Genomic DNA, 12,890 nt, shown 5'->3' with positions numbered 1-12,890 from the left:
TGGGACTTAGTCACTTTGCTGACAGGTTCAGGCTGTGCAATTATTGTTGAGAGGTCTTGTACAACAAATCCACTACCCCCAAAGATAAGAGTTTTAGCAATAAATGTGCTAGAATGTACTGCATAACACTTGATTTAATACGACACCATCTAATCTCCATGCAAACAAATTGGAACCATTGTTGATTAAGTAGCCAACATCGTCTAATCTCCCTGCAAGCAAATCAGGATGAGTGCTCAATAAACAGGTCACCAAGAAGCACCCACTGTGGCTGGGAAGGCAGAGTACAACATAGGACAGCGTGCACACAGCTCTCTTCAGAGCAACAGCAGTCCATGTGATTGGTAGGCATTATGGATGCTTTGGATTGGACAGACCTAATACCAGAAGCCTGTTCTTCCTTCCTTGCCTGATCAGCATAACAGTAGACTTTACCTAGTGTTCTCCAGCTTCTGTTTCAAGCTGCAATTCCAGCAACTGGCTTCAGGGTCCCTGGAATGAAGAACACAGCATCCAAGTATAGGTCTGAATCCAACAAACACACCTTGGCCCTGGCAATGTGGTAGAAAGTGTTGCGCGAACACGTCTGTCATTGGCTACCCCAGCTATCATGTCTACATGCTGCATGAGTTGTAGTAGACCTCTGAATACCAGTTGGCAGGGAGTGGGGGAACGAGAAGAGGACTAATGCCCCCATGTCTTGCTTGTGGACTACCCAAGAGACAACTGGTTGGTCACTTGGTGAAGCAGGAAGCTGCACTCGATACAGGCCTTTGGTCTGATTCTGCATTTCTTTTGATTGCAAAACCCATGAGTTGTCAAAACCTTGGCATGCCACTACCCGTCCTATTTGTTAAGTCAAAAGTTGTTGAATGCAAAATTTGTTCATTGCGTAAGAACCAAAGAAGGAAGAGAAAAATCCGGTGGTTTGCTTCAACTAAAATCAATGGCTTTGCATTAACTATTTGAAGAACAAAGCATGATTGCTTCAACTGATAATGATCTTGGGCACATCCTTTTATAGAATCATTTTACTATGTCCTTGAGACAAGCAAACGTTCAAAAATACGTATCCTCCTGAGAATTGCAAGTGGAAGGTAGCTTGGGCAAGAGAGCTTTCCCATATCCCATAAAGATATCAAGAGAGCTTTCCCATACCCCATAAAGATATCAATGGAGGCCTGGGGGCCTGTTGCACAGTGTGTGCTGGGGCATAGTAGACTGCAGTGTGGGAAGCTGGAATTGCCTGAATTTGGGTGGAAGCACCTGAGCAAGATGCAAAGGGAAAGAGGAGCTTGGGCAGTTCCTTTCTGTGATATTCCTTTTGCTCAGTTCTTAGGTCGTGAAGAGTTTGGATTTGATATCCCGCCTTTCACTCCCTTTCAGGAGTCTCAAAGCGGCTAACATTCTCCTTTCCCTTCCTCCCCCACAACAAACACCCTTTGAGGTGAGTGGGGCTGAGAGACTTCAAAGAAGTGTGACTGGCCCAAGGTCACCCAGCTGCTGCATGTGGAGGAGCGGAGAAACGAACCCGGTTCCCCTGATAACGAGACTACCGCTCTTAACCACTACACCACACTGGCTCTCACACCATACTGGCTCATACTGGTGAACCATTTTGAAAGTGAAATTGCATTGCAGCAACAAAGCAATAGTAACAGTAACAACAAATGGCAAGTATGATGTTGACTCTGGTTTCATTTCTCCCCCCATTTTCCAATCAATTGATTTTAGGGGAACTCAAAACCTTAGCCCCATTAGACCGCGAGAAGATCCCTGTGTACAACCTGATCGCAAGGGCAACGGACGGAGGAGGAAGGTTTTGTCAGTCCGAAATCCATCTCATCCTGGAAGATGTTAATGATAACCCACCAGCGTTTTCTTCTGACCATTACACCGCATGTGTCTATGAGAACACGGCCACTAAAGCTTTGCTGACGAGAGTCCAAGCCAACGATCCTGATGTAGGTAAGTCAATAAGACTGCAATGGACGCAAACCACAAATATTTTGTAGGTTGGCAGAGCTTGCAAATCTCTGTTCTTTGCCTACATTCTTCTACTTTCTGCTTTCTTACGCTAGTAACATCGGAACACTAGTAACATCGGAAGATAAGAAAGTGTCTTAGTTGGACCATTGGTCCATGTAGCTCAATATTGTCTACACAGACTGCCAGCAGCTCTCCAGGGTATCATACTAGGGACATTGCCAGCCCTATCCAGAGATACTGGTAATTCAACCTGAGACCTTCCTCATGAGGAACATGTGCTGTACCACTGAGCTACAGTTTGTGTTAAAACCAATATGGAATGCAGCATACAGCCTTTGAATTCCTTGTAAACACAATGTTCTTCTTCTCAAATCTTAACTTGCACGATGACTTCTGAGTACCAAAGTTTTGATTTTTCAATATGAATTATTCAAAACTTGGGATTCGTATTTTGAAATCCAAACTTTCAGAATAACAGTAAGGGAGTCTTTGAACTTGGAATTTCAGGTTAAATGTTGGCGTTTAGATCTCGGGTTCAGACATTTTTAGCGCTTGGAAATGCAAGTGTAAAATTCCTTTGCAAAATTTTATTGCATCTACAGTTCTCTACTTTTGTGATGCCGTAAGCCAGGGCACTTGATGTCCGAAATAAGCGATTACGGCAGTTCAGAAGAAAGCTTGGAGTCAGCAGCTTTTATGGTAATGATTACTAGTAGAGACATCACTTGAAGCTTTCATTCTATAATTTTCATCCTGCAGACCTTCAATTCTCCATACTGATTAGCTATTAGGGTCAAATGCTAGTAACGCAAAATGCTAGTAATGAAACATGACAGTATTGATATGTGGATATTAAAAGGGAGATCTCTTGATTCAGCACTCTGCTAATACGGCTATAAATCTTTCCATACTGAAGACATGAAGCCATCATACACACTTGCCGTTTGCAAACATGCCCTGCACTTGGTTTTATGGTGCACTTTAAAAGTTTATTTCTGTTACAGAAGAGTGGGGAGGGGGCAGAGTCAAGAGGGCAGCTTCTAATTATTAGTTTGAGGAAAGTTAGTAAAGTTTTTACGATGCACGGGGGGGGGGGGGATGGGAAGCATCCTGTGAAAGAGATAAAAAAAAATCCAATCTCAAGATGCTGCAGAAAGAGTAATTCATGTTTTTATTAGTGACTAATGAGAACAGGCCTTCCGGGGGGGGGGTGTTCTGCAAGAAATGGTACAACAATTAATAAGCTGTACTTAAAACATATGAAAATCTCCAAATACAATCTCAAAAGTAACATATTTATATAAACTCTCATTACTATCATTCACACAGAAATTCCATTGTCAATAACAGTGTTGTCTCCATATCTTGCCTGTTCTCGCTGAATTGTGTTGGGCACTCTCTTCTTTTATTTTTTTAAAAAAGCGCATTACTCTTTCTTCAATATCCTGAGATTGGTTCTCTCTTTTTTGTCTTTCGGGATTTTTAAAACCCTGAAGTAGGGAAATCCTGGGGAGAATGACCTCCCTAACACCCCTGTGTATAATTAGAAGATAGTTTGTCTCATCAGAACTACATAATTCAGGCAGCTGGTGGTAATCCAAGTAGCCACAACCAGGTAAACTAATTAAATGCTTCACAGACATGCTCCTCATACCTTTTCTCTGTGTCAAAGGCTGGGGGGGGGGGAGTCTATGAAGTAACCTTAAGACATCTGTTACTTTCAAACATCACACAAAACCATGGTAGTTTGTGCCAGCCTTCACAAGCCAATGCCCTTGAGATGTTTTGAACTATACTCCTATCAGCTCCTACCAGAATGGCCTCTCAAAAGTCTCCAGCCTATCTCTGGGCAACGAAACTGGAGGAACAATTTCACCATATTTCTCTGTGTCAGGGGAAAGAAATTGTACAAGAGTTTCTTGGGGATGATGAGGCACACCACTGTGGGAAATATTTGGCAAAAACTCTGTAGAATGGCCTTTTTCTGGGGAACTAAGGAAAGGGGAAAATATCGGGGGGGGGGGTTCCCTTTCAGAAAAAAACTATTCTGAGAATATTTGGCTCAGCTCTATAATTTGTTATATACAGAGAAGCATCCAGTTGTTCAGTTCCCCTTCCTTGTTGAAGCAGTACAACCGAGGCATAGGTTTATCACCTCAGTGAAAACGTAGCTCAGAGATGTGCAGGAAAGGGACCCACAAACTTACTCAGTAGCCCACTGTGATTTTGAGCATGGAAGAGGATGGTCACAGGTGTTGATGGCTGACTAATCCAGATTTAATGATCTTCAGAACTGCATAGCTGGATGAGAAATTCTTTCTGCTCCAGCATTTTCTCACCAGTGGTGTTGCAAACCATCTCCTCTTGCTTATCCCTGCACCTGGTTATGAGAGATGTTCTCTGTCTTACTCTCAACGTTTCTGTCTTCATGTGGAAGGAAAACACAACAAATCGCAAAGGATCTCAAACCCATTATAAGACATGCTATATGTTTCTCCTCATTACATCTCAGACCAGGAGAAATGGATCCCATGTGATGTCTCCATACCGAACAGTTACTAAAACGAAATCTTCCAAATCCTCACTGACAAATAAAAAATCCAAGCTATCTGTAACCCCATATTTATGTGCCGTAAAACCCACCAATGCCTTCTCTTCAGGCCATGGGGAATTCTAGCAATACAAATAAATAACAGTAATGATGGATGATAAAACCATCATTTAAATGCCTTGCATTTGTGATGGCTTCTGAATGCTCGGTCACATATCCTTTGTGTATCAGAATAGACAGATAATAAAATCATCATTTAAATGCCACATACTTTTAATGACTTCTGAGTGTTTGGAAATATATCCTATGTGTATTGACCCTGCAGATGATAAATGGTAAAATTATTGTTTAAATACCATTTGGGCTTAATGACTTTTTCTAGGCTTATGATACTGTCTCGGTTATATTAAGAAGGGTGGTTTTTCTTCTTCTTGTCAAGTCTTCCTCCATAGAGGGTGATCTAATCTTTCGTAATGCAATTTAAGCGAGAGTCCGTGTTCTGTTTTTGTGGCTGCTCGTTACGAATATGGTTGGAGGAAACGGAGTCCCCCAGATCCCTCTGGTGAAGCAGCTGCACTTCTGCTATATCAGGCAGAAAACAAAAGTAATTTTCCGTTGCTTTTGATCATCTCCCCCCCCCTTCTTTTTAATTTTTTTTTTACCATGCATTCCTGTCACTGCAAAAAGACATAAAATACCGACACAAAATTTTAAATTAACAGAATATGCCTGGGAGGAAGATCAGTAGCTCTGGTGTGTCTGATTAATGTCAAGCTTTTAAGTTTCTGCTTTCGAACAATGGGGCCGCAATTCTGCAACTGCCTCTGAGGATAAGGAATCACCAGCTTCAGTACATTGTCACTTTTACAGCAATGTTCTTTGTTTGCTGTTTCCGTTGCTGGGCTGTAGAAATAAATACATCAACATGGGAACGTATATGGCTTTGCTTTGGCATTGGCGTTTAATTAGGTTTCAAGTAGCTGTCCCGCTACAGTGGAAAGAAATTTGGCAATCACAACAATACTTTCCCTTCAGGTCTCGAGTCAGCTTCAGCGTACGACTCCCTGTAATTCGGGAAGTGGCTGTGGTTGGCTCTCTTGTTTAGCAGACATCTCCACCCCTGAGTGTTAACAGAGAAGGATGGGCACCCAGAGACAAGACACTTTGAAATAAGAGCAGTTCCAAGTGGCAGCTTCCCTGGCAATGGGAAACAGGAAGTGGAGCAGGAAGTGCCTCAAAGGAGCTGCCATTTTGAACTGTGAACAGTTGCTATGTTGCCCCGGGGTGGTCCTGCTAGCCTGTTCAGCACAATCTGTAGAGATCTTAGATTGCAAAATGGGTTTCTTTTAATAGATATGAACGTGATACGTTGTGCTTTATTTCTCCCATTTTTCTTCTCCCACTTTCTCTCAGCGGCTTCATTGGTCACACCTTGTCCCTTGCCTCTTACAACGTGGGCAGTGGTTTTTGTTTATTCTCTTCGTCTTTCTTCCTCCTGCCGAGTTTGGTAATTAGAACGTTGACTTAATAGTCATTGTCAGGCAACCTGATATCTGAGACAGAAAATCCAAATACCACCCATCCCCTATGGGAATGAAAATAATATGCAAAATAACTGACAATTTTACTATCTTCCACAGTGCTCAAAAATCTATTGCCCGAAGGATACCCTCTCATCTTGCTTAATGGTGTTACCAGCCCTGATTACTGCAACTTAGAAGAAGTGCAGTTAACGCTGTTCCAGTGCCTGATGTCAACACAGAGCTCTGATTGGCCTATTGCACCAGCCCTTTCCAGGTGTTCTGCCTGAGCACGGGAGGGAAGAAAAATGTGTAGGAGGTTGGCGACACATGCCCCACCCCAATGCCCCTGTACACATTGCCACCCCCAACCTTCACATGTTTACGTGAAGTCTTCTAAGCACATCAGCAGGGTTCCTGATCATAAAGAGGCTTCTCAGTACATTTAGTCAAACACGCACAGGTGTCTTCTTTAGACCTTCCAGCACAACCTGGGCAGCGTACCTGCCCAGTTTGCATAGGATTCTTGGGGCAGGATTCTTGTACACATAACCCCTCCTCTCCAGACACACTTTTTGGCACACACTTTGGTCATCCCACCACGTTCTGGTGGGATGACCAAAGACAGCTCTGTGTCACAGTTCAATGGGAATGGTATCCCAAGCGGTACAGGGATCAGAGGAGAGAACAAGCTGTCAGCCCCCTGGCTTGGCAGTCTGTGTAGTCTAAAGCAGGCAAAAAAAAAAAAAGAAGAAATAGTAGTCTTGTTCTGTAACTAATGAGTGGCACTTCAAGCTAGGCGCAAAAGGTTACATTGCAGAGGCAGGGTGAGGAGCAATCATGTCCTCTTGTCTGGCACATTATCACACTAGGAAACAATTTGCTTCAGCTGAGGGACAGACCATGTCCTAAAGGTGGCATTGTATTAGCTCCCTGGGTCACCTGACTGGGTGCCAAGTCAACTGACAGAGCTTGTAAGGCTGCCCAGGTGGTACCTCTGCATGCCACCGTGCAGCCTGAGGCTCCTTCAGCTGCCTCAGTGGTGCAGGAACTTGGTGTGGCGATCACAGAGGGTCCCCGGACGTTTCACCGTCTATTGATCCCTGTGCCACCACTTTAGTTCTCGCTGCCACCACCCAGGCCCTACCTGGTACAATACTGAGTCCATTCAGGGTTAAATTGGAACATTAACTTCTGTTTATTTATTGCAGTTTAACAAGCGTGTGGTTCCATAAACAGTCTCAGTCAATTACAATCATGGGGTGCCTATCCAGACCTATAACTTCCGCTCCCTGCTCTCACTCACTAAACCACCTCTCAGATATTTACTCGTCTTCCTAGCTCCTAACTGTTCCTGACTCAGCTTATTTCGCTACACTAACTCAACCTACCCACAAACTCTATCCCAATTCACTCCCACTCCAACCAACCTCCCGACGGACTCCTCCCTTTGCCGCTCCCAGAGCTGCTTTTATAGTCCCTCTGACTCCACCCCCCTGGATCCTGATTGGGTAACCTGTTTAACTATTTCCCCTCCAGCACTCTCATATGTTAACATCACACTTGGCCTCTGGGAATTCCAGTTTGCCACCTTGCCCTCACCCACCACCATCTTGCTCTGTTCATCATGGGCTCTGTTCATATTTCAGTGTCTCTGTGTCCTTTTTGGAAATGCCCCAGAGCAAGCGTAATTGGATCTCGTCTCATGAAATGCTGAAATGATTACCTCCCTTCTGGACTCTTATTTCTCACAGGGCAGATGTTACAACATTGGTCTCCTTAATTAACAGCGCCTTCTATTTCTTCTTCTTTTCTTCTTAGGTGTGAACAGAAAGATTGTCTATTCCCTAGCAGATTCTTCAGGCGGCTTTTTCTCTGTGGACAAATCCTCGGGAATCATCATCTTGGAGCATCCATTGGATAGAGAACTCCAGCCATCGTATAATGTCACTGTCAAAGCCACAGACCAGAGCATTGTGCAGACCCTGTCCTCGTTCGCCACCGTGACCATTACGGTTCTAGACATTAACGACAACCCTCCTGTCTTTGAGAGGAGAGACTACCTTGTTTCAGTGCCTGAGGACACCTCGCCCAATGCTGAAGTTCTCTCCGTTTTTGCCACAAGCAAAGACATTGGTACAAATGCAGAGATCACCTACATCATCAGGTCTGGGAATGAAAAGGGGAAATTCAGGATCAATTCAAAGACAGGTATGTAAGGGAGGGAAAGTGTCATTAAAAAATATTTAAATTTTACTGTTTAAATTTCTATCCTGAAGGTTCAGGAAAGGAAAAGGGGACATAACAGGAGCAGCAGAAGACTGGTTGTGTTGTGTGTGGTGTTGTTGTTGTTGTTGTTGTTTAGTTGTTTAGTCGTGTCCGACTCTTCGTGACCCCATGGACCAGAGCAAGCCAGGCACTCCTGTCTTCCACTGCCTCCCGCACTTTGGTCAAACTCATACTGGTAGCTTCGAGAACACTGTCCAACCATCTCGGCCTCTGTTCTGCCCTTCTCCTTGTACCCTCCATCTTTCCCAACATCAGGGTCTTTTCCAGGGAGTCTTCTCTTCTCATGAGATGGCCAAAGTATTGGAGCCTCAGCTTCAGGATCTGTCCTTCCAGTGAGCACTCAGGGCTGATTTCCTTCAGAATAGATAGGTTTGATCTTCTTGCAGTCCATGGGACTCTCAAGAGTCTCCCCCAGCACCATAATTCAAAAGCATCAATTCTTTGGCGATCAGCCTTCTTTATGGTCCAGCTCTCACTTCCATGCGTCACTACTGGGAAAACCATAGCTTTAACTATACGGGCCTTTGTTGGCAAGGTGATGTCTCTGCTTTTTAAAATGCTGTCTTGGTTTGTCATTGCTTTTCTCCCAAGAAGCAGGCGTTTTTTAATTTTGTGACTGCTGTCACCATCTGCAGTGATCATGGAGCCCAAGTGTGTATTACTTTGATCATATTCACATGCTTTTGTAAAGTACTCTTTGCAACAATCCTATAAAGTACCCTACTAATATTACTGTTATCATATGGCATATGGGTGGAACTGGCATTGACCAATGATGGTTCATGGTGTATCAACATTCAAAATGCAAACTTTTTGGCATGTAGCACATGCTAGAGATCAAGGATAAGTTTGTTCTGCATTTTTAAGTGAACCAACCTTAATTTGCATCTCCTGAACTAATCTGCCAGTTGGAACATCAATTATCCTCTGGATTTCATACTTCTCTGGATCGTCTGATAACAGTTCTTGGCTCAAAAAACATAACAAAGTACATTTTTAAAAGCATAACAGGCTGGAATGTGTTCAGAAATAGGTACATGGAGATAAAATGTGCATCTAAATGCTTTTCTGTGGTAATACTATCACGGAGAGCCATTGTGAGGTAGTGGTTAAAGTGTTGCACTAGGATCTAGGAGACCAGGTTTTAACTCTCTCAATACATTATGCAATTTCATCAATTGCCCATAGGCTTCAATATAATTGTCCAAAGTCAAGGTGTTTAAATCATGCACTGAAACAACATAAATACTTGGAATTATAAAAAGTAGGTATACTGACATACAGAACCAGTCTTACAGAAGGCCAGATAATGCTTACCCCTTTAGTTTCTAGTTTCAATATATACATCCTAGTGAGGAGGATAATTATTTTCAAAAAATCCTTAAGAAGCCATAGGGTAGCATAACGACATGTGCCTACCACCATCAGTCAGAAGTTAACACAACAATGTAGTTAATTGTGAACACAATGGAAAATCTTCCCACACCTATAAAACACCTGGGTGAAGATGAAGCCATTTCTGAGAAACTTTCGACTAGACAGAGGAAAAGAAATTAATAACACCGTAATTCAAATAGCCACAATGGCCAATGATTAAAATAACTGACAATTCAATGCTATACATTTAGCATACAAATGCAGTATAAACTATAATATAGGACACAAGTTTCATTCTTTGTTCAATCCACCTGGCATAGAGGCCTTCAAGGTGAAAATCTCAATTTCCTTTTCCTTTTTTTTTTTTTTTTTAAGAATCCAGGGACATCAGTGAGCTGTCAGTGACTTAATCATACCTCTGTCAGGTCAAACAGCAAAGAGTAAAATGGACTTGCCAGTTAATCCTTACTGAAATCAGCAGATAGCAGTGCTTAGGAAAAACTGAAAATGCATTGTGAAATCCTTTCAGGTTTTGTCTTTTCATCCTTCAGCCAACTTTGCTGGCCTACATTTCCCCTCACTTTGGGATGGTGTAATTGACCAGGTTCATACCTTCAGGCTCATGGCAGCTGAATCTGTCGATTTTGGCTTCTCTCATTAAGTTTGGCTCACCTCGTTTCAAGATCTGTTTGAAATCGTTTTTAAAGTTCACATGAAAATTTGTCACATCTCCACAAACACAGACATTTTTCTTTGTAGTTTTGTGTAATACACACCTTTTACCTAATATACACATGTTTGTGTAATATATACTTGATCTATTATTTCACTTTAACAATAAAAACATAAATAAATTAAGGCCAGTGCAGATACAGACTGAGATAACCACCTCCACTTGAAAGGCTTGTTGCAAAAGGAAGGCTGCAATAGGAAGAATAACAGTAGTTTCCCCCAATAGTGCATCTTCGTATGTTATTTTCGCTAACGTGCATTTTTGTGCAAAATTCTCCTAATGTACACAAATTCATACACAACTTTTGGCTGGAGAACTGTATCACAAAATACAAAGAAGTGTGGATTCTGAAGGAAGCTGCATTTTATTTATTTTTTTGCGTTTTGGTGCAGGAAATGTGGATTTGGGTCACATTAAAATGTGAAGCAAACCAATTTTTCCTCCCCGTCTTCTTCTGGGTCCTACAGAACCATGTACTCAATTTGTCAATATTCAGCCACCCTATTATAGTTACCAAAGCAAGAGAAAGGGAGAAATAGCCCTTGACCCACATACAGGGGGGATTCCAGAAAACCTAGTTTGGTGCAGTAAATTATTTATTATTGATTTTATTTAAAACACTTCTGTCCTGACCTTCAGAACTGTCAGGGTGGCTTGTAATAATTCATAAAGCACCTGTTTGCAGCTGTAAAAGGCAGCGCTGAACATTATCAGAGCAGAAGTTTAAAAACGCATTAAGAGATTAAAAACCCAGGTTAATGAAAAGGTTATATGACAGGCACCAAGGGACGTGGGTGGCGCTGTGGGTTAAACCACCGAGCCTAGGACTTGCCGATCAGAAGGTCGGTGGTTCGAATCCCTGCGACGGGGTGAGCTCCCGTTGCTCGGTCCCTGCTCCTGCCAACCTAGCAGTTCGAAAGCACGTCAAAGTGCAAGTAGATAAATAGGTACCACTCTGGTGGGAAGGTAAACAACGTTTCCGTGCGCTGCTCTGGTTCGCCAGAAGCGGCTTAGTCATGCTAGCCACATGACCCGGAAGCTGTACACTGGCTCCCTTGGCCAATAAAGCGAGATGAGCACCGCAATCCCAGAGTCGGTCACGACTGGACCTAATGGTCAGGGGTCCCTTTACCTTTATATGACAGGCACCAGGTGAGCTTGCCTGGGAAGAGAGTTCCACAAGCATGGTGCCACAATCCAAAAAGGTTTCCCTCGCTTGTGATAGTGTGGGCACCAATAGGAGGGTCTCCACGGATGATCATATGAGAGGAGGTGTCCCCCTCATGCCAGGTTGCAAGCCATTTGAAAGATAAGCACCAGCACTTTGAAAAATTTGAAAAATGTCTTCACTTGTCTCCAGAAAGTACAAACAGCAGGCCATAACCACATATTGTAGCTGTGAATCCTATTGGTTTGGGCAAGTGCCCTTTCTTGATCAGATCACGATATACCAAGGAGTGACAACCTTTTGCTTCTCCAGGCAAATTATTTCCACATGTCTATAGGGTCTGTCTTTTCCTTTTGAGAACCATTGGCCTAAAATAATGAGTTGATCTTTCTCTATATTCCTCTGTCTGGCAGTTCCTCTCTTCCCTTGGTCATGAAAACTCATTTCTTACCCTGAAGTGTGTGGTTTTATTTTTTTTAAAAATGCTACTCAAGTGCACCTTAAGGTTTATTATTTAGGAGAGCTTAATGGCATTAGCATATCAACACCCCTGGAATGGGTACGGAAAATAATGGTTAAAGCTGTATTTTACAACGAAGGCAGGAAGATAAATCAATAAAATAGCCAGGGTGACGTTTAATCACCAGAGAAGGAGGGGGAAAGGCATTTATTATGCATTAATGTGTGACAGCTCCCTTATCAGCAGCTCGGTGGCAGAAACTGAAGATTCCAGGCTGTCTTATAATTATGTAAAATGCCCGATTGAGGCTTTTAAAAGGAAATCTCCTTATCCATGGACCAATGACAAATGGATGCTTTGTGCTGGTGCATGTCTGTCCTCACAGAGGGCTTCTTTCTGAGGTTGGATGGAGTGCCAACTTGCATAAAATGTTGTGGGGGGCCAGGTAAGCCCCGTCCCACATAATCGATCACATGATGTGGTGCGCACACACAATTTGAATGGGAATGTCCATCAACATTGTGGGAGCCCGGCCTCCTCAAATATTTTATTGTGGGGACCAAAGCCCCCATGGCCGCTAGGAGTTGGCTCCTATGACATCCACCTGAATACGTCAGGGCTTTTGTCAGCAGTTGTCCATTGCCTGTCTGCACAGTTGAGTCATAAACTCAGATTGGCTAGTCAATTGCCCATTTTGTGCTGTGAATCTGAGGATGTCTCAAAGAGGGGTGAGGTCAGAAGTCTTTCTGTGACAGTTCTTTTGGTTCCAGTTCTTATATTACTGTACTTTAAGATAGGGAATT

The 12,890-nt window shown here is 43.0% G+C and overlaps 1 protein-coding gene across 11 annotated transcripts in view; it reads left to right on the top strand.

Moving 5' to 3' along the window:
* Positions 1–12,890, top strand: part of FAT3 (FAT atypical cadherin 3) — a 462,341-nt gene that overhangs the window by 387,809 nt on the left and 61,642 nt on the right. For all 11 annotated transcript variants that reach the window (XM_083499062.1, XM_083499067.1, XM_083499063.1 and 8 more), the window contains 2 exons: positions 1,735–1,968; positions 7,882–8,271. In XM_083499062.1, the coding sequence (XP_083355188.1) occupies positions 1,735–1,968; positions 7,882–8,271 (624 nt within the window). The remainder of the gene's footprint in view (positions 1–1,734; positions 1,969–7,881; positions 8,272–12,890) is intronic.

The sequence above is a fragment of the Podarcis liolepis genome, assembly GCF_965112155.1.
Source record: "Podarcis liolepis genome assembly, chromosome: 4".
Classification (NCBI taxonomy): domain Eukaryota; kingdom Metazoa; phylum Chordata; class Lepidosauria; order Squamata; family Lacertidae; genus Podarcis; species Podarcis liolepis.
The sequence above is the reverse complement of the archived record's forward strand: the minus strand, read 5'-3'. Positions and strand labels throughout refer to the sequence as shown.